This window comes from Heterodontus francisci, chromosome 2 (assembly GCF_036365525.1).
Source record: "Heterodontus francisci isolate sHetFra1 chromosome 2, sHetFra1.hap1, whole genome shotgun sequence".
NCBI lineage: Eukaryota > Metazoa > Chordata > Chondrichthyes > Heterodontiformes > Heterodontidae > Heterodontus > Heterodontus francisci.
The window spans coordinates 207,097,497-207,117,980 of record NC_090372.1 but is presented as its reverse complement, the minus strand read 5'-3'; the positions used below and the strand labels follow the sequence as shown (position 1 = coordinate 207,117,980).

Sequence of the window (20,484 nt, the reverse complement as noted above, 5' to 3'; positions counted from 1 at the left end):
CTTATTAACAAACTCAGATAACAGTTTTACATCTATATCGGGTGGTTTTACAATCATAATATCCACCTCCTGTGAAAATTGAGGCAAAACACTTAATTGCTATATCTGCCATTGACATACTCCTTCTACAAGCTTGCCTCTTTCAGTTCTTAGCAAGTCTATCCATACCTTGACTTACTACTAAGCCTTTTTATTAGACAACTTTACTGTGGGACTATGCACTAAGTCGGGTACTCATAATTAGGACAGAGATTTTAAAAACATGATCCTTCAAGTGTCAGTTTGTAATGTGACATCATAGGTCATAACATCATTAATTGGATCCATAGAATGAGAAGAAGAAATTAATCTTTCAAACCCAACAGAAAGCTGACGACCTGGGAAATCAAATATCCTGACATTTAAAGCAGGGGTGTCTAAACTTCTGGAGTTAGGTTAGATACATGTGTACATTCATAGATAACATTCGGAAGTTTGAGCCCTCATACACAGAAAATCCAAACATTCTCATGTAAAATTATTGCAAAAGAATGTGCAAATAGCAAAACTGCCCATAACTAAAAGTAAATACACAACAAATGTAAGATCCCTCCTAGAGGAGAAAATACCCACAGAACATATAATAAAAATAAATTCTGCCTCTTTTGCTCAACTTTGCCCTCCATTCCATTCTGATCTTTCCCTCATTTTCTCCAATTCCCATATCCCATCATTCACCTCCTCTAGAGATTGAAAACTGAGAAACTGCAGCCTAAGCTTTTTAAAACTCCCATGATTAGAGGACTGGTAAAGGCTGATCATGTCTAGTTGGTGCTTCTTTCATTGGTCTAAATCCACCAATCAGCATTTTACAGTCCTAGGATGTTTTAAGGGCTGACAATGAGTCAAAGTTAAAATCAGCTTTGTGCACAAACATGCAAAGTGGAAGAATTGGCAGGGACTTAGCATGCCAAATAAAAGAGGAGAACTTTGCCTAAAGAGTTCTGAAATATATTAATAAGGAAGACATTGAAGCAGACAATGTAAACTATCTCAGGAGTTTCCAGTGAGGGAAGTGATTGAAGGATGTTGAGAGAAGGGAGCGAATGCGGTTGATTCATGGCTTACTAGGCCAAATATCCTTTTCCAGTTCTTATAATTCCCACAACATCAAGAAACTGTATATGTAGTAGACATACATGTGTATAATTGTCATTGTTAGGAAATAGAAGCTTAAGTAATTCAGACTTCTTTTCCAGGACAAGCAGAAACTCCAGGAGTCTTGCATGATTAACACAAAAAGATTGAAATTCTTTATATCAAGAAACAAGTGGCAGGTAAGAAGACAACAACTGTTGTGTTACAGTGAACCTTTGTAAAAACCATCTACAAAAGCTTCATGTTTGATAGTCCTCATTGTAGGAGGGCATAACTTTAGTCATCACTTCTTATTTTTGCATCCACTTACGCTTGTCACCTTTCGCCAAGTCCAAACCACTCAGCATGGTAGGACAGGTTGAGCAGCAGGTGGGGTTTATCTTGAGCGGAGATGGCTGCTTTGCTAATGATAGAACAATAGAATTTACAGTAAAAAGGCCACAGTCCATGTGGACTGTGCTGGTACTATGTCTGTAAGTGAAGTTATATATTATAATTCTACCTCAGTAGCTGCCTGTGGTACAGCATTCCATGTTCTAATCATCATGTGTAAAAAAAAAATTCTCACTTTTTATTGTTCTAGTAATAATCTTGAATCAATACGGCTGCATTAGCAATTTATCAATCAGTGGAAACAGTGAAAACTATTACATTCCCTATTAACCTTTTCTGTTCCATTTAAAAAAACCTTTCATTTTCATTGTAACCTTTCATTTTTGGTGGCTTTCTGGTGAATTTTTGCTGTGCACTTTCCCCAGCTCTATTATCCTTCCTATAGTAAGGACCCCAGAACTGCACAGTGCTCTCAACTGGGAAATAACCAATGTCTTGTGCAATCTCAATGTCACATCCTTGCTTTTATATTCACTGCCCAGGTGTATAAAATCCAGAATCTGCTTTTTATTCTTAAGGCCTTGGGCTGGATTTTAAGAACCCGCTGCTGATCTCAGTGGCAAGCTCAAAAAATGGTGGCCCACCCATGTGGGCCACACGCCGAAGTGCTGCCATGATCTCCCGCGTGGCGGCTCATTTAAATAGCTGGGGCAGCCCCCCCCCCCCCCCCAATCATGTGGAGGGGCGGGCTGTCCATCCCCAGCAATGACGTCAGCTGCCTGTGCGCAGGCGCCATTTTTAAAGAGCAGCCAGCCCTGACAGCTCATTTAAATTTTTAAAGAGGTATCCCCCCAAAATTTATCCAATAAATTTCTAATGCCCCTTTCCCACCCCCCAAAACAATTACATTAATTATTTGCACTTCTCCCTCCCCCCCCCCCCGCCACAAAACACCTTTTAAATGTGACCTCCCCCCAAGACAGCACAAAGTTTAGAGTTCACTGCTTCCCCACCATCCCCTACACCCATTGCATTTATTTGACCCCATCTTACCCGCCCCCTCCCATAAAATATTACCTCCTCCCCCTCCCCACCAGTGTCACGCCGCCTTTCCCCAGATCTCTGTTCGTCAACTCCATTTGCTGCACTTTTTCTGTAAATGTATTGCATAGTGCGGGAGCTGAAAGCCAGAGTGGTGATTTAAAAAGAGTGGGAGCTGAGGGGCAGAGCAAAGATTTAAAAAGAGTAGGAGTAAGAGACAGAGTGAAGATTTAAAAAGAACAGGAGCTGAGAGACAGAGTGGAGGTTTAAAAAGAGTGGGTGCTAAGAGCGGAGATTTAAAAAGAGCGGGAGCAGAGAGACAGGGCGAACATAAAAGTCTAAGTGTAATATCACAGGATTTCAGGTCAGTGACTCGTTGCTGAGTATTGCTCTTTTTCTCTCTCTAAACTAGGAGTTGGGAAAATTAAAAATTCCAAACGGGATAAATATAGCAGTAAGTGAATTAATAATAAGGGTATCAGCACAGAGCAGGTCTAGAAGCATTAATTAAAAATAATAGTTTAAACAAGGTGCTAACTAGATTATAAAAGAGGGAATAGAGATTTCTTAGATCATAGATGGGCAGCTAAGACCTGTGCCTTGCAATTCCTGTGCCATGTGGGAACTTCAGGACACTTCATATTGTTAAGAACGTTGGACCTTGTAACATGAATATGTTTTAAAAATTGTGATTTTTAAAAGTTCAAGATGACCAGGTGACCTCACTTCCACTCTATGAAAGGTAACCAGGGCAACAGAGAATACAGATCAATTACTTTCTTCTGAAAAACAGAGACTGCAGGACTAACACCTGAAGAAGAATGGGTTTCGCCCTCCTAGACTTTTGGGTTGTAAAACAAGGAGTCAGTAATTCAGAAGATGTTAATGTACAGGAAGCTGTTAGCACATGGGAACAATAGAAAGGCGCAAGTGGCTTTGTTAAACCAGACTTCTGGACTCTGCATTTTTTCAAACAATATAATAAGCAATTGACTTGAGTCTAGATAAATTTAACAGACTTACTGAAGGCAAACAAGCTGTAAGAGAAGAAACCAATGGTTGTGGCCTCAAGGCAGGCTGGAAGAAGGGAAATCAGCGGTTACAGCCTCATAGCAGGCTGTAAGAGACGAAACCAGCAGTTTCGGCCTTGAGAGTGAGAGAGAGGAAACTCCTGCTCTTGGTAGCCTGTTACAGTAAAGGCTGCTAAGACTTAAACTGTTTTGAAAGTCAAAGCTTACGGAGAAGTAGAAGACCAACAGGATCACCAGGAAACACTTTATTCATGGACGTCCAGGTGGTCAGAAATGCTAAGAGAAGTGAGCGAAGAGAACTTCAATGTTTGAAATATTCTGGGAGATCCAACCCATTGCAACTGAGAGGAGTTGGGGACTTTTAACCACAAAGGATTTCGCCATCAAAAAGAACTGTAATGTGTAAGTGTGGTTTTCAAGTATTTTCATACGTAAAGAAAATATATTTTTTTGTAATTTGGGGTATCAACTACTTGCAAAGTAGTATTCAGTTAATTGGGGATTTCTTTTAGTTTAGTTGTTATAATAAAAGTCCCAAATTGTGAAATCTTGTCACATAATTCTTGAAATTGGTCTGGGGGTTCATATCTCGTAATGTTCACATTAATGGTCTCACTGAGCTTGCAACAAATATGTCTTGCAGATCACGTGTGTATTAAGTGTCTCCAGCTGCTTGAGCTCAAGCTCAGGATTTCCAAGCTTGAAGGGCAGCTAGAGTCACTGTGGAGCGTCAGGGACAATGAGAGTTTCCTGGATCGTACAATCCAGGAGGTGGGCACCCCCCAAGCAGTAAGAGTTCAAGATAGTAGATGGGAGACCATCCAAAAGAGTAGGAAGAGGCAGGAGGTGCAGGAGTCTTCGGGGTGTGCGCCTCACAACCGGTACTCAGCATTGGAGACTTTTGGGAGTGATGACACCTTGAACACGTGCAATCCAGACTATGCCACCAGTGGGCAAAGGACTGCAGAGGAGGGAACAGCAAAGAATAGAAATGAAGTCGTTATGGGAGATTCCATAGTTAGGAGGGGCAGACAGGCATTTCTGTAACTGTCATCATGATCCTGCATGGTGTGTTGCCTCCTTGGTACCAGGGTAAAGGACATCACAGAGATAGTGCAGCATATTTTGCAGGGGAAAGAGAGTGAGCCAGTAATTAGGGTATACGTCGGTACCAATATCACAGAGAGAGCAAGTATTGATTTTCAGGAGCTAGAGAGAAAGTTAAAATTTAGGACCCCGTAAGTAGTAACTCTGGATTACTCCCAGTGCCACGCGCTAGCGAGTGTAGAAATAGGAAGATGGGGGGATCAATGCGTGGCTTGAGGAGGGAGGGCTTAAGATTCTTGAGACACTGGGAACAGTTCTGGGGCAAGAGGCACCTATTCAAGAGCAATGCATTGCACCTCAATAGGACTGGGTCCAATATCCTTGAGGGGAGGTTCACTAGTGTGGTTGGGAGGGTTTAAACTAAATTGATGGGGATGGGTACCAGCATATAGAAGTAGAAAAGAGGAACAGGCATGAAGGAGTGAGAGTGTTGGATAGTACTAGAAAAGGAAGTAGTACCGTATTAGATAGGAGCAGGCTAAGAAGGACTATGAGGAATGTAAAGACAGGTTTACAATACATGTAAGTAAATGTACAAAATGTGGTGCATAAGTTTGATGAGCTACAAGTACAAATAGCCACGTGGGGATATGATGTAGTGGCAATAATGGAAATGTGGTTTAAAATGGTGACTGGGCACTTAATATTCAAGGATACAAAGTGTTCAGAAAAGATAGGGAAAGAAAAAAGGGAGGTGGGGTGGTAGTGCTGATTAGGGAAGACAATGCAGTGTTGGAAAGAAAGGATATCCTTGAGGGAGCCATTTGCTTAGAGTTGAGAAGCAAAAAGGGTATAATCACATTCCTGGGGGTATTCTATAGGAATAGCCCAGTCCTTACCATTTTAAACCACATGGCTATTTGTGCTTGTAGCTCATCAAACTTATTCACCACATTTTGTGCATTTACTTACATGTATTGTAAACCTGTCTTTACATTCCTCATTGTCCTTCTTAGTCTGCTCCTATCTAATATTGTACTACTTCCTTTTCAAATAATGAACACAAGAAATAGGAGCAGGAGTAGACCATATGGCCCATCAAGCCTGCTCCGTCATTCAATACGATCGTTGCTGCTCTTAGGTTTCGACTCCACTTTCCTGCCCTCTCTCCCTGAGAGACCAAAAACCTGTCCATTCCAGCCTTAAATGTATTCAATGATACAGCATCCACAGCGATCTGGGGTAGAGAATTCCAAAGATTCACAAGCCTTTGAGTGAAGTAATTTCTCCTCATCTTAGTCCTAAATGATTAGTCCCTTATCCTGAGACTGTACCCCAGTGTTTTAGATTTCCCAACTAGCGGAAACTAGCATCGACCCTATCTAGCCCCTTTAGAATCTTGTATGTTTCAATGAGATCACCTCTCATTTTTCTAAACTCCAGAGAATCATAGGCCCAATTTACTCAGCCTCTCATCATAGGAAAACCCCCTCATTCCATATAGGTTATCCAAGTCTCCGAACCATATAGAATCACTGCTGCCCAGTGAACCATGATGTTCGTCTTGGGTTTGAAATCCTGATCTTCAAATACTCTCCTCCTCAGTTGGCCAAAGGTTGAGCTGGCACATTGGAGGCGATGAACCCCCAGGTCCCTGTACACTCTCTAGAACTGTGCCACTTTGTCTATATTGCCTCTCCCTATCCCTTCTGCCAAAATGCATTACCTCACACTTCTCTGTATTAAATTCCATCTGCCACTTGCCATTCTGCTAGATTTGTTTCATCGTATTCTCTCTCTCCCTCATCATCGAAGGTGCCGTGGCTTTGGTTCCCTTGTTGGAATGTACCTAGTTTGTACCTGAAACATCTTCTCCTTACAGATCACCCACTGTTTCGTTACAGTTTTTCCATTAATCTTTGCTTCCATTATACCCTGACTAGATCCCCTATCATCCCACTGAAGTCAGCCTTCTTCCAATGTAGAAGTTCTACTTTAAATTTTTCCTTTCCCTTCTCATTACTAATCTAAATCTTATGATACAATGATTACTCTTACCCAAGTGTTTCCTCCACAGACACTTGCTCCATTTGGCTCACCCCATTTCCCAGCACCAGATGCAACAATGCCTCCTTCCTAGTTCAGAAATTCCTCTCCCTCCTTACCCTTTACTCTAACATTATCCCAAACGATATTTGGGTAAGTAAAGGCCTCTAATATCACCACTCTATAGTTCTTGCACATCTTTGTGATTTCCCTGCAGATTTGCTCCTCTATCTCTCTCACTCTGGGGTTGGGGGTAATATATTAGCATGAATAGAAGATTGGTTAATGGACAGGAAGCAAAGAATGGCATAAACGGGGCATTTTCAAGTTGGCAGTCAGTGAATAGTGGGGTGCTGCAAGGATCAGTGCTGGGGCCTCAGCTATTTACAATCTATATTAATGATTTAGATGAAGAGACAGAGAGTAATGTATCTAAGTTTGCTGTTGATACAAAGCTAGGTGGGAAGGTAAGCTTTGGGGAGGACACAACGAGGCTGCAAAGAGATATAAACAGGTTTAAGTGAGTGGGCAACAAGATGGCAGATGGAACATAATGTAGGGAAGTGTGAAGTTATTCACTTTGGTCCTAAGAATAGAAAAGCAGAATTTTTTTAAAAGGTGTGAAACTTGTCAGTGTTGCTGTTCAAAGAGACTTGGGTGCGCTCGTACAAGGAATGCAGAAAGTTAGCATGCAAGTACAGCAAGCAATTAGGAAGGCAAATGGCATGTTGGCTTTTCTTGCAAGGGGATTGGAGTACAGGAACAAAGAAGTCTTGCTACAATTGTACAGGGATGTGGTGAGGCCACATTTAGAGTATAATGTGCAGTTTTGGGCTCCACATTTAAGAAAGGAAATACTAGCATTGGAGCTGGGACTGCGAAGGTTCAGTAAATTGGATCTCAAAGCACTGGAGAAGTACCACCAGAGATGCCTCCACAAGATCCACGAAATCAGGTGGCAAGAAAGGCGATCCAACAGCAGCGTTCTCTGCCAAGCCAACCTGCCCAGCTTTGGGGCACTAATCATCCAAAATCAGCTCCGCTGGGCAGGACATGTCGTTCGCACACCTGACAACAGACTTGTGAAGCAGCTGTTCTACTCAGAACTTGGTCACAACAGGAGACTCCCAGGAAGACAGCGGAAACACTTTAGCGATGTCCTCAAAGCATTATTGAAGAGATCAAACATCCCCGTAGACTCGTGGGAGTCTGTGGCTTGTGACCGTCCCAGATGGAGAAAGCTCATTCAGGAATGCATCATATATCTCAAGGGACTTTGTTGGGAATATGCAGAGGTGAAGTCGAGGCGTTGGAGGAGCGCACAAATCTCTCAACTATTCATCCGCCTGGCCCTTCAAGCACCAGCTGCCCCTGGTGGCAGAGTCTGCAGATCACACATTGGACTTATCAGCTATCTTAGAACCCACTGAACCAGAGTGGAAGCAAGTCATCCTCGATCCTGAGGGACTGCCTAAGAAGAAGAGTACTATTTTAAAAAGGCGGTGTGTAGAGAAAAGGAACAGGATTGATACAAGTCTAAAGAGTTTTGTGGAAAGATTAGAGAAATTTAAGCTCCACAGTCTAAATAGCTTTAATCAAGTTATTAAACATTAAAACTACGTAGATAAGATGCGCTTCGAACATTACTTCAAGACAAGTTAGTCCAGTAGAACCAGAAGAGATAAATTTAAGTTAATGAAACATAAATTTAAAACAGATATTAGAAAGATGTATTTACCCAAAGAACAATGAAAGTTTGAAGATTAATTAATGAGTTTGCACTACTGATATATGAATTAGGAGCAGGAGTCGGCCACTCGACCCCTCAATCCTGCTCCGCCATTCAACAAGATCATGGCTGATCTGATTGTAACCTCAACTCCACATTCCCGCCTACCCCGATAGCCTTTCACCACCCCCTTGCTTATCAAGAATTTATCTACCTCTGCCTTAAAAATATTTAAAGACTCTCTGCTTCCACTGCCTTTCGAGGTAGAGAGTTCCAAAGACTCACGACCCTCTGAGAAAAAAAATTTCTCCTCATCTCTACCTTAAATGGCCGACCCCTTATTTTTAAATAGTGACCCCTAGTTCTAGATTCTCCCATAAGGGGAAACATTCTTTCCACATCAACCCTGTCAAGACCCCTCAGGATCTTATATGCTTCAATCAGGTTACCTCTTACTCTTCTAAACTCCAGTGGATAAAAGCCTAGCCTGTCCAACCTTTCCTCAGGTATCCCCCTTGGAATTTTTCTTTCTCATTGGAATGTATCTATTCTGTGTATTATAAAATATCCTCTTAAATGTCTGCCATTGCATCTCTATTGACCTATCCCTCAACCTAATTTGCCATTTCACTTCTGCTTTCATGCCTTCATAATTGCCCTTATTTGAAGATTAAAATACAAGTCTTTGGACCCATTATTCTCTCCGCCAAACTGAATGTAAAATTCAATCACATTATGATTGCTGCTATCTAGGGTCTCCTTCACTATTAGGTCATCATTAATCCTATCTCATTGCACAATAGCCTGCGGTCTGGTTGGCTGCAGAACGTGCTGTTCTACGGAACTTTTCCTAGAACATTCTATGAACACCTCATCTAGGCTACCTCTGACCATCTGATTTTTCCAGTCTATATGTAGATTAAAAGCCCCATGATTATTGCTGTACTTTTCTGACAAGCTCCCATTATTTCTTCCTTTACACTCTGTCCTACCATGTGGTTACTGTTGGCCTGTACACCATTTCCACAAGTGACTTCTTGCCTTTATCATTTCTCATCTCTACCCAAACCGCTTCTACATCCTGGTTTCCTGAACTTAGGTCATCCTCTCTAATGTGCTAATACCATCATTAATTAACAGAGCCACTGCTCCCTGATCTTCCTAAATATCATGTACCCTTCAATATTCAGGTCCCAATCTATGTCATTGTGAAGTCATGTCTCTGTAATGGCTATCAGATCATACTTATTTGTTTCTAGTGGGGCTATCAGTTCATCTGTTTTGTTTCGAATGCTACGTGCATTCAGATACAGAGCCTTTAGTTTTGTCCTTTTATTTTTATAACGTCTAGCCTTGAGTGCTGATTTACTCTGAGATTTGTACTCTCTGTCCCTTCCTGTCATGGTCTGTTTATCATTTCCCATATTACTACCTGTCTCTCTTGCCTTGTCTCTACTCTTTGATTTACCACAATTTCCCAAATTTAATCCCTCGTCCCCACTATTTAGTTTAAAACCCTCTCTACTTCTCTATTTATACGGCTCGCTAGAACACCAGCGCCAATATGGTTCAGGTGTAGACCGTCCCAACGGTACAGCCCCCACTTTCCTCAGCACTGGTGCCAGTGCCCCATGACCGGAACCCACTTGTACTATACCAGTCTTTGAGCGACGCATTCATTTCTCTAATCTTATTTGCCCGATGCCAATTTGCACGTGGCACAGGTAATAATCCAGAAATTATTACCTTTGAGGTTCTGCTTCTTAATTTGGTGCCTAGCTCCTCATACTGACAATGCAGAACCTCCTTCCTTGGAAGGGACCTCGCTGTCCGGCAGCACATATTGGAATATGTTACCCATTGCTTTTCTGCAATGAATGTCAGCCTTGCTCCATGGGTAGCACTTGCTTCTGAGTCAGAAGGCTGTGGTTCAACCTCCACTACAGACTTAAACATGTAGTCTTTTGACTCTTCAGTGTAATGCTGAAGCTTTTCTGCATTGTCTGAGGTGCTGTTTTTGTGCTGAGGCTTTAAACTGAGGCCCCATCTATTTGCTGAGGTGGTTGTGAAAGATTCCATGGCATGATTCGAAGAAGAGTAGGGAGTTCTCCCTGTGTGCTGTCCATCATTCCTCCCTCAATTAACATGACCAAAACATATCATCTGTTTAATCATTCATTTGTTACTGAGCATAGGTTGCTTACCATATTTGCCTACATAATAGTTTTGATTTCCACCTCCCTAACCACCCATCTCCAGCCCTGCCTCAACCTGCTGAAACCCTAATCCCTATTTGATTTCACAAATAGTTTATTATTCTGAAGCACTTTCAGCTATCCTGATGATGTGCCAAATAATATCACATTTTTTCTTCCTTAATTACAGTTCTTCTATGGGTCAGGAGGACAAAATATTAAGGCGGTTCTAAGGAGCATCTTAAAGGCAGAGGAAGAGAGATAGAGAGCCGGAGAGGTGTAGGGAGGGAATTCCAGAGCTCAGGGCTACTGAGGTCACAGCCACCAGTGGAGGTGCATCGAAAGTGAGGGCTGCACAAAAGGCCAGATTTGGAGAATGCAGAGATCTCGGAGGTTTATAGGACTGGAAGAGGTTACAAATAGGGAGGTTCCAGGCCATGGAGGGTTTTGAACACTAGGATGAGAATTTTAAAATCAAGGCATTGGTGGAACGGGAACCAATGTAGGTCAGTGTATGGGTGAATGGAAACAAGAAATGCTGGAACCACTCAGCAGGTCTGGCAGCATCTGTGGAAAGAGAAGCAGCGTTAACGTTTCGGGTCAGTGACCCTTCTTCGGAACTGACAAATATTAAAAATATCACAGGTTATAAACAAGTGAGGTGGGGGTGGGGCAAGAGATAACAAAGGAGAAGGTGTAGATTGGACAAGGCCACATAGCTGACCAAAAGGTCATGGAGCAAAGGCAAACAATATGTTAATGGTGTGTTGAAAGACAAAGCATTAGTACAGAAAAGGTGTTAACGGACTGAATATTGAACAGCAGCTTTGGACAAGCTCACGTTTATGAAGGGTAGAAGTTGGGAGACTGGCCAGGCAAACAATGGAATAGTTGAATTTGGAGGCAACAAAAGCATGGATTAGGGTTTCAGCAGGTTGAGGCAGGGCTGGAGATGGGTGGTTAGGGAGGTGGAAGTATCATTATGTTGCTATCAGGTTTTCCAAAGAATTCCTTTATCAAGTTACCTTTTTCTTGAACTCATGAATATTTTGACAATGCAAAAACAAATTGATAAAATACTATTAAATCACTAACCCCATGTACAAATGCCTCAACATTAGAGTACACCTGTTACTGTAAAAAGGCTAGAGCTTTTTACCTGTCAATTTGAAACATGTTTACAAATCTGATGTGAGACGGGTAGTTTTTTTAGACTTATTCTTAATTTAAAAAAGTCAGGTTTTTGAAATAAGTATTTTCTTCAGTCTTTAAATTTGTAATCTTTGTATTATTTTCAGCACTCCCTTATGAGCTACAAATCAATACTTGTAATGAGGTCGATTCCTCAACTTTTGAAAGGGACTTCTGAAGGCCTTTCTCTTGGTATGTCTCGGCACTTGCTTAAAGAAAGTAGTTCACCATCAACTAGTGCTTCTTCTTCTGATTTTGAAGACTGCACCCACCAGACAGAAGCATGTTCAACCCATACTCCAGATGTCAATCAGGCTGTGTTTGATCAATATTTTGCAAATGAAGATGAACATTGTGAAACTCCATGGTTTGCTTCTTCCTCAACAGACATTTTAGGTCCAAATATCAGTGAGCACAAAAGAGATAGGCCAGTGTTAACTCGAAGCGCTGCTGTTGAAAATCAAGCAGATGTAAAACATGGAACAAGTGCAAAATGTGGTGAAGGGGACATGAAAGCACAGCAGAAATATTCTGAAACATGTAAAGAACTAAATTTAAGTGCTAACACAATGAAACATCCTATTTCCAAAGCAGCTACTATAGAGACTTCAGACTGTTCAAGAGTGGAGGGAGCAGCAACTCACAATTTAGTACGAGGCATTTCAGCTGATAGTGCTCTCACACTTCAATTATCAGGACAAGGCAACTTACTGGATACAAGCTCCAAACCATCATCCAGACTTTTACCAAGGCATAGTCTTATAAAAAGTACTTTCTACAGTGACACGCTGGAGACAAGGGATCTTTCTACTGAGGATGCTGAATATGCAAGGAGTCTTGAAAGAACGAGAAAACGCTTTGTACAGGCAGGTTACACAAAGGGAAAGGTAAGTGGCCTACGTCAGCCGCTCTTAGAGTGCTTTCAAATGGGACAGGACAGAACATCTGATGATGAAAGATTTAAAGGTACCTCAAGCCACATCTCTGGAAGGCTGGCGAAGTCAGCATCTTACGATAATGGCAATAGTGTGGCTTATTCGCCCAAGGAACATTCAAGGAGGAGCAAGTCGTTGGATGAATTTGAAACAGAGTTCTTAGTTCAGACTACAGCAAGAGAATCTGAGAGTGAAATACCGGAGCCATTTGCCCAGCACTCAAGTCCAGACTCCAATACAATGACTGGCTTTAGTGATGCCATAACACACCAGCCTGTTGCCCTAGATGCACAGGAGTTAGGAATGTTCAAATGTATGCTAAGTGACACGATGTGCTTATCTGAAGAAGGCACCTTTTTAACAGACATAAAATCAGAATGCCCCACAAAAAATATTCCCTTCGAGAAAGACCAATCTGTGAAAACTGATGCAGCTTCTTTACAGTATTATGACAAGCCTACCAATTCACATTCAGATGTTTCAGGTTTCAGGTCTTTTGACTTACAACGACCTATGAATTCTGAGTTACAGAGTGAAATCTCCTCTGTTGCTGCATCAGTTGTCACGTCTGAACCTCAGGAGCAGAGTTCAAGTGAAAATGTCAGCTCTTTATACTTTGATGTAGCAGAACCAGACACTGATTACTTTGACCTATCAGAGCCATACAGCTGTGAACTGCAGTATAAACAATGCCCCTCATTTTTGTCTCAAAAGTTTGAAGAGAAAAGCGCCTCTCAAGCTAAACCTTTGCCTGTGCCATGGACATCTGAAGAACTATTTCCTTCAAGGGAAACAGAGACCAAAAAGGACAGTCCTTTACAAGGAAAGTTAGATCAGACATCAACCACCTCATATGAAATATTGTACGATGAGATTGAACCATTAACTGAATGTTCCTGGAATCTAACTACTGGTGAATGGGAATCAGATCTATTGGAATTGCTCAAAGATACAGAAGAGAATGAGACTACATCAGATACTGAGGAAGGAGAATCAAAAAATAAAAAAAAATCTAAAAGAACTTCACTGGAAAACAAAATACATCAAAGCTTTGAAAGTCTAAGAAAAGCATTCAAAAGCCAAAAGGATGCAAAAACTCCAATTGCTTCAAGTGAAACGAGTCTGACTGTCAGTGAAACCCATACAGACCCATCGTCAAAGTCGACATCAGAAACATTTGGTAGATCTGGTCTTTTAAGATTATTTAGCAGATCTGCTTCGCTAAATTGGGATAAAGGTTTGCATCAGCTTGATGAAGATGGAGGAGGAAGTCGATATACTTTATCTGTGTTGCGGGATTTAAACTTGAGCAAACATTTACGAGGTTCAAGAGGAACAAGAAAAAGTCAGACATTGCCCGCTCACTTTTCATGGCATTTGAAAAGTGAAGAAAAACCGAAACTGAGAAAGCAGAAAGAAAGGGATCTGAGCAAGCCCCAGGGAAGTACAGACCCATCTAACACAGAATTTCATAGGAGCCAGTACATGGAAGTTATGAAAGTGCCATTTATACCTCCTTTAACACCACATGATGAAGGTAAGTGCAATACACCTTCCAAGAGATGTAAAATTTACTTGCTTTATGATTGTACTCATTGCAGTGAGCATTAAGGTCAGAATGTTTTTCATATTTAGTGAGGTGCCAATTTAATAAAATTATAGTCCTATCAGCATGATGATTTATCTATGTTTTTCCGGTGATGGTTTTACAGCTTATAGTGAACTAGAATTTAGCTTTACTAGGAAACTTATTTTAAGCATGCTGTCATCACATTGCCACAAATAAGGCATTGAATATGTCAACATTAAGTACTCTGCAAACAGGAAAACCTTATTTTACAAAAAAAAACTGTTTTTGTGGCTCATATTATTATGACTTTACACAGTATCCTTCAGCCAAGATTATTTCAAGGCATTTGGTACTTGATGTTGAAAAGCAGGCTCTTGTAGTCTAAATGAGGCATAATACCATAATCCATTGCAGCCAGCTGTCTGGTTGAGGATAATACAAGCAGGGTGGATAAAGGGGAACCAGCTGATGTAGTGTAATTGGATTTCCAAAAGGCATTCATAAAGGTGCCACACAAAAGTTTACTACACAAGGTAAGAGCTCATGGTATTGAGGGTGATATATTAACATGGATAGAGAATTGGCTACCTAACAGGAAACAGAGAGTCGGGATAAATGGGGCATTTTCAGGATGGCAAACTGTAACTAGTGGAGTACCACAGGGATCAGTGCTGGGGCCTCAACTATTTACTATCAATATTAATGACTTGGATGAAGAGACCGAGTGTATTGTAGCCAAATTCGCTGAAGTTACAAAGATAGGTAGGAAAGCAAGTTGTGAGGAGGACACAAAGTGTCTGCAAAGAGATATAGATAGGTTAAATGAGCAAGTAACAATCTGGCAGATGGAGTATAATGTGGGAAAATGTGAGATTGTCCACTTTAGCAGGAAGAGTAGAAAAGCAGAATATTATTTACATGGAGAGAGACTGCAGAATGCTGCAGTACAGAGAGATCTAGGTGTCCTTGTATATGAATCACAAAAAGATTAGCACGTAGGTACAGCAAGTAATCAGGAAGGCAAATGGAATGATGGCATTTATTGCAAGGGGGATGGAGTATAAAGCAAGGAAAATCTTGCTACAACCAAACAGGGCATTTGGTGAGACCACACCCAGAGTATTGCGTACGGCTTTGGTCTCCTTCCTTGAGGGGGGATATACTTGCATTGGAAGCAGTTCAGACGTTCACTAGGCTGATTCCTGGGATGAAGGGATTGTCTTATAAGGAAAAGTTGAGCCTGTACTCATTGGAGTTTAGAAGAATAAGAGGTTATCTTATTGAAACATGTAAGATTCTGAGGGAGCTTGTCAAGGTAGATGCTGAGTGGATGTTTCCCTTTTGGGAGAATCTTGAACAGGGAACACAGTTTCAAAAGAAGGGATCTCCCTTTTAAGATGGAGATTAGGAGGAATTTCTCCTCTCAGTGGGTCATTAATCTTTGGAATTCTCTTCCCCAGAGAGCAGTGGAGGCTGGATCATTGAATATATTCAAGGCTGAGTTAGACAGATTTTTGATCTACAAGTGGGTCAAGGATTATGGGGGGCAGGCAGGAAAGTGGAGTTAAGGCCACAGTTAGATCAGCCATGAACTTATTAAATGGCAGATCAGGCTCAAGGGGCCGAATGGACTACTCCTGCTGCTACTTTTTATGTTCTTATGGTCTTAACATCACTGCTCAGAATCGTGACTGTCAGGTTTGAACTGTTTGCCAGTCCCGAGACTAAATCCTGCACAATAAGCAGTAGCATGTTTTCTTCCTTCATAGGAAAAGGAGTAGGCCATTCAGCCTCTCAAGCCTCTTCCACCATTTAATTAGATCATGGCTGATCTGAATCTTAACTCCATCTAGCTGCCTTGGTTCCATAAACCTTAATACCTTTGCCTAACTAAAGGCTATCAATCTCTGTTTTGAAATTTTCAATTGACCCCCAGCCTCAACAGCTTTTCGGGGAGGGAGTTCCAGATTTCCACTGCTCTTTGTTTGTAGAAATACTTCCTGATATCACCAGCTGAAAGGCCTTGTTCTAATTTTAAGGTTATGCCCCCTTGTTCTAGGCTCCCTCACCAAAGGAATAGTTCCTCTCTATATACCCTATCAACTCCTTTAATTATCTTAAACATATCACCTTATACACCTTCAATGCAGCACATCAGGTTCTCGTAGGTTAACAGACATTAAGATTTTACTTGATCTAAGTGAGGCTCATAAATAATCCTTCTTGTGAGCATTGCATACTATGCAGTTCTAATTTGACCTTTTTTTCTTCAGCCTTTTGCTAAAAGTTGGCTAATGATCTACCTGAGGTTGAGTTTACTTCAGAAGAGCAACAGTAATTTAACTAAGTGTAACAGCCACACCACCTATATTAAAGCAGTCAATGTCTATCAGGAAATGTGACATTAATAATCAATAAGAGACAAACTCAAGGCAATATAGGTATATCTGAGAGCAGAATGTTCAGCTTCCCTGTCTGTTCCTGGGAACCATAGCCTAAAAATTGGATAACACAGCGTCCATTGCCTTTGCAGATTGGGGGCATAATGCCCATTTTTTAGGTTTATTGTCTATGTGATCGGCGCAATCCTATTACTAGACCATTGTTATTAATGTAAACATTCAAAATTTTCCAGTGAAGCATACCTGCAGGCCTCTATAGAAACACAGTGCCAGTTTCATACCTTCAACATTTGGCAATCTCTTGCATACATTACTTTTTCTCTGAATAAAGAAATGTTGGCTAGACTTACCGCCTAAATTAACAAGCTTGTGTAATGACTTGTTCTCACATCTTTGGTTGATTCTTGAGTTGTCAGCTTCCTGGAGGCAATGGTAGCTTTCATTTGAGGATATTGGCCAGCTTTTATTAATTTTATAGGTTGGCATATATATCACAAGAAGATATGCATCAATATTGTTATACTACAGCGGTCATAATGTTTAAAACCTTTTTCGGATCAATAGCATGAGGTCTGCCCGACACTTGAATCTGCCAACCTCAGTGGTGTAGATTTTAAGAATTATTGTCCATTCCTTCATCTCTAATATCTGATTAAAGAACTACACAGACAGGAATCGCAGGGCATTTCATGGAATAGAACCCATGTTTTCTCATCTGTCTGTAGAAGCTTATTGGCAGTGAGCACAAAGTGATTGATAATTTGACCATGTTTTACAATCTGATTTGGAATTTGGTAGGCTGAGTCACTCTGCTTTCCCAGCTGAAGAAATATTCAAGGAAATAAGTGATCAAATAATGGGGTAAAAAATAAATGGAAAATTTGAATAATTATCTGGTCCCTTCTCCTAGCCTGTGGTGAATTGCAGCTTTAACTATAATAAAGGATATGAAGGTAATAGAAATAATTTCCTCCATACAAAGTTGCAAATGAATTGTCCTATCGAAAGAATATTTAAATGACATGAACCGTATTATAATTCTTTGCAGTCGTTGAGAAACAGCAAGTGACCATGCAATCAACAGACATTAGGGACAATCCCAGCGGTTCCCTGAAGAAAAAATCTGGACTCTTTTCATTCAAGCTTCCCAGTTCAAAAGCAAAGGAAAAAGGTATGCTAATGAATGTCAGCCTCTCCTAATAGCTCATATTTTACATTGAATAACCTGCGTAGGTAGTCGCACAAAATACCTGATGATGGACTATCCTGGAAAAGGAATAGACTTTTAGCTGTTAACTTAAAATTAACTAAGTTACTTTTATCAAAGAATGGAAATAAAGCATTACAGTTCTTCTTTCATTTTTGAGGCAGACCTTCTGAATTCACTGATTCATGTATTTTTCAGTTAGTTATAAATTCATTATGCTTAGCTTAGCAGGTAAAACATTTTGTGAACAGGAAAGAGTGATTTGCCACTAGGCAATTTTTTTTATTACTCAATTCCACCTTCTCACCCTGTCCTTCAATCCCTTCTTTCACCAGAAACATACCTAAAATACTGACTTGAATCCATTCATTCTGGCCTTCCATGGTAATCTTTCCGGTACGTTTCTTGTTCTTGGTGTAAAAGAGTTGTGGCTGACTTCCCCACTTACTCCAGTAGCACCTATTGCTTTATTGAAGTGCAGTCAGTCATAGTCTTGCAGCTCTCTTGCTCCAATGTGGACTTGGAAATATAAAAAGTCCAACATTTGTTGCTCTTATAGCAGCACAGACCCTTTTTCTTTAATTCTTTCATAGAATGTGAGCATCACTGGCAAGGCCAGCATTTGTTACTCATCCCTAATTATCCTTGTGAAGGTGTTAGTGAGCCACCTTCTTTGACTACTGCAGTCCATGTGGTGTAGGTACACCCACAGTTTAATACAACTGAGGGCAGTTAAGAGTCAGCCATATTGCTGTGGGTCTGGAGTCACATGTAGACCAGACCGAGTAAGGACGGCAGATTTCTTTTACTAAAGGACATTAGTGAACCAGATAGGTTTTTACAACAATGCACTAGTTTCAGGGTCAACATTACTGATACGTTTTTTTATTGTAGATTTGTTCAAGATTTACTTATGTAATTGAATTTAAATTCCACCAGCTGCTGTAATGGGATTTGAACTCATGTCTCCTGAATATTATTTCTATGTTTCTATTAGTCTTGACCTTTGGATTACTACACCAGGAACTTTATCATTTTGTTACCATCCTCCTAATTTTTTGTCACTATTCTGAACTATTTAGCTGAATTTTACCGGCCCCACGACACGCGGGTCGCGGCTAAGGGGCCAGTAAAATGCTGCAGGGAGAAGTCTGCCTCGACCCTCAACATCGAGAAGGGCCTGCCGCATATTACCGCCGGCGGGGGGACCTTGGTGCGGCCTCCCTGCCGCCTGGTGGCGGGCCCTTCATCTCCATATGCAGATTGCCACTAAATATATTCAAAATAACTTAACTGCCATCCTATGCCGATTTTTATTTTTATTTTTGAGATACGGCACTGAAACAGGCCCTTCGGCCCACCGAGTCTGTGCCAACCAACAACCACCCATTTATACTAACCCTACAGTAATCCCATATTCCCTACCACCTACCTACACTAGGGGCAATTTACAACGGCCAATTTACCTATCACCTGCAAGTCTTTGGCTGTGGGAGGAAACTGGAGCACCCGGCGAAAACCCACGTGGTCACAGGGAGAACTTGCAAACTCCGCACAGGCAGGACCCAGAATCGAACCCGGGCCCCTGGAGCTGTGAGGCTGCAGTGCTAACCACTGCGCCGCCTCCGTATGGCCTTTGCACACCTTCGGAACTCCGGAAGTAGTTCCGAGGCGAGAACCTGGTGGGGAGGGGGGAGTAATAGAAATTTCAGGGCGGGAGGTGTGGAGGAGAGGGGAAGTCAATTTTTATTGATGTGGGGATGGTGGGAAGGGGTTAAAGGGCAAAAGACTGAAGGTTGGGGGCAAAAGTTCAGCTATTTGAAAAATCAATTGATGATCATTTCATTGCCTGAAATGACCATTGGAGGGGTTGGGGAAGGGCCACCATCACTTACTTTTATGTTTTGCCTTTAAAAATTAAAATTAATTGTAAGGGCTTAAAGCCTTTTAAATTTGGCACTGGTGCGGTGGCGCCGGACGCCTTTGCCGGGGGCGCAGAGACCGCCCCTACACATCATCAGGGGTGGGCGCTCCGCCCCCACTATTTAAATGAGCACCCACGCAAAATATCGCGGGACTCCTTGGCAGCTGCTGAATGTGGGCATCTCGCCAAGTTCAAAGGGCGCCACCACGGAGCGCGACACCTGAATAAAATTCAGCCCATTCACTGCACTTTTGACTGTAGGACAGTGCCCAGTGTGAAAACAAAAGGTTGTGAGTAAGAGCGGAGTGCAGATTCAGCATTAATCTGAATAAACCAAAGCAGCAGCATTAGAGGTACCCCTCGGTATTTGAACAATTTGTGCAAATCAACCTTGTTAATTCTTTTCCTACTCTTGGAACATTGGCAGCTTGTTTACCTTTTTTCTTTCAGCACCATCATTTCTCGAGGGCCTCATAAACCAGTCAGTTGTTTTGAATCAGTCTGTGAACTTGTCCTGCAGACCTTCAGGCTACCCAAATCCTGACATACTGTGGTTCAAAGGTTAGATCTATTTTATACTGCTCCTCTCTACACATTTGATTCCTGTTTTTTAAAAAAACTTCAATATTGATTGTTCAGCTAATGAATGCAGTGTGTAACAAGAGCCTTACAGTCCAGGAGGGTTCTTTTAGTTCA

The 20,484-nt window shown here is 41.4% G+C and overlaps 1 protein-coding gene across 1 annotated transcript in view; it reads left to right on the top strand.

The window, feature by feature from the left end:
• Positions 1–20,484, top strand: part of obscnb (obscurin, cytoskeletal calmodulin and titin-interacting RhoGEF b) — an 868,128-nt gene that overhangs the window by 802,098 nt on the left and 45,546 nt on the right. The window contains exons 154-157 of the mRNA XM_068053434.1: positions 1,239–1,316; positions 11,858–14,222; positions 17,706–17,828; positions 20,239–20,349. Of these exons, the coding sequence (XP_067909535.1) occupies positions 1,239–1,316; positions 11,858–14,222; positions 17,706–17,828; positions 20,239–20,349 (2,677 nt within the window). The remainder of the gene's footprint in view (positions 1–1,238; positions 1,317–11,857; positions 14,223–17,705; positions 17,829–20,238; positions 20,350–20,484) is intronic.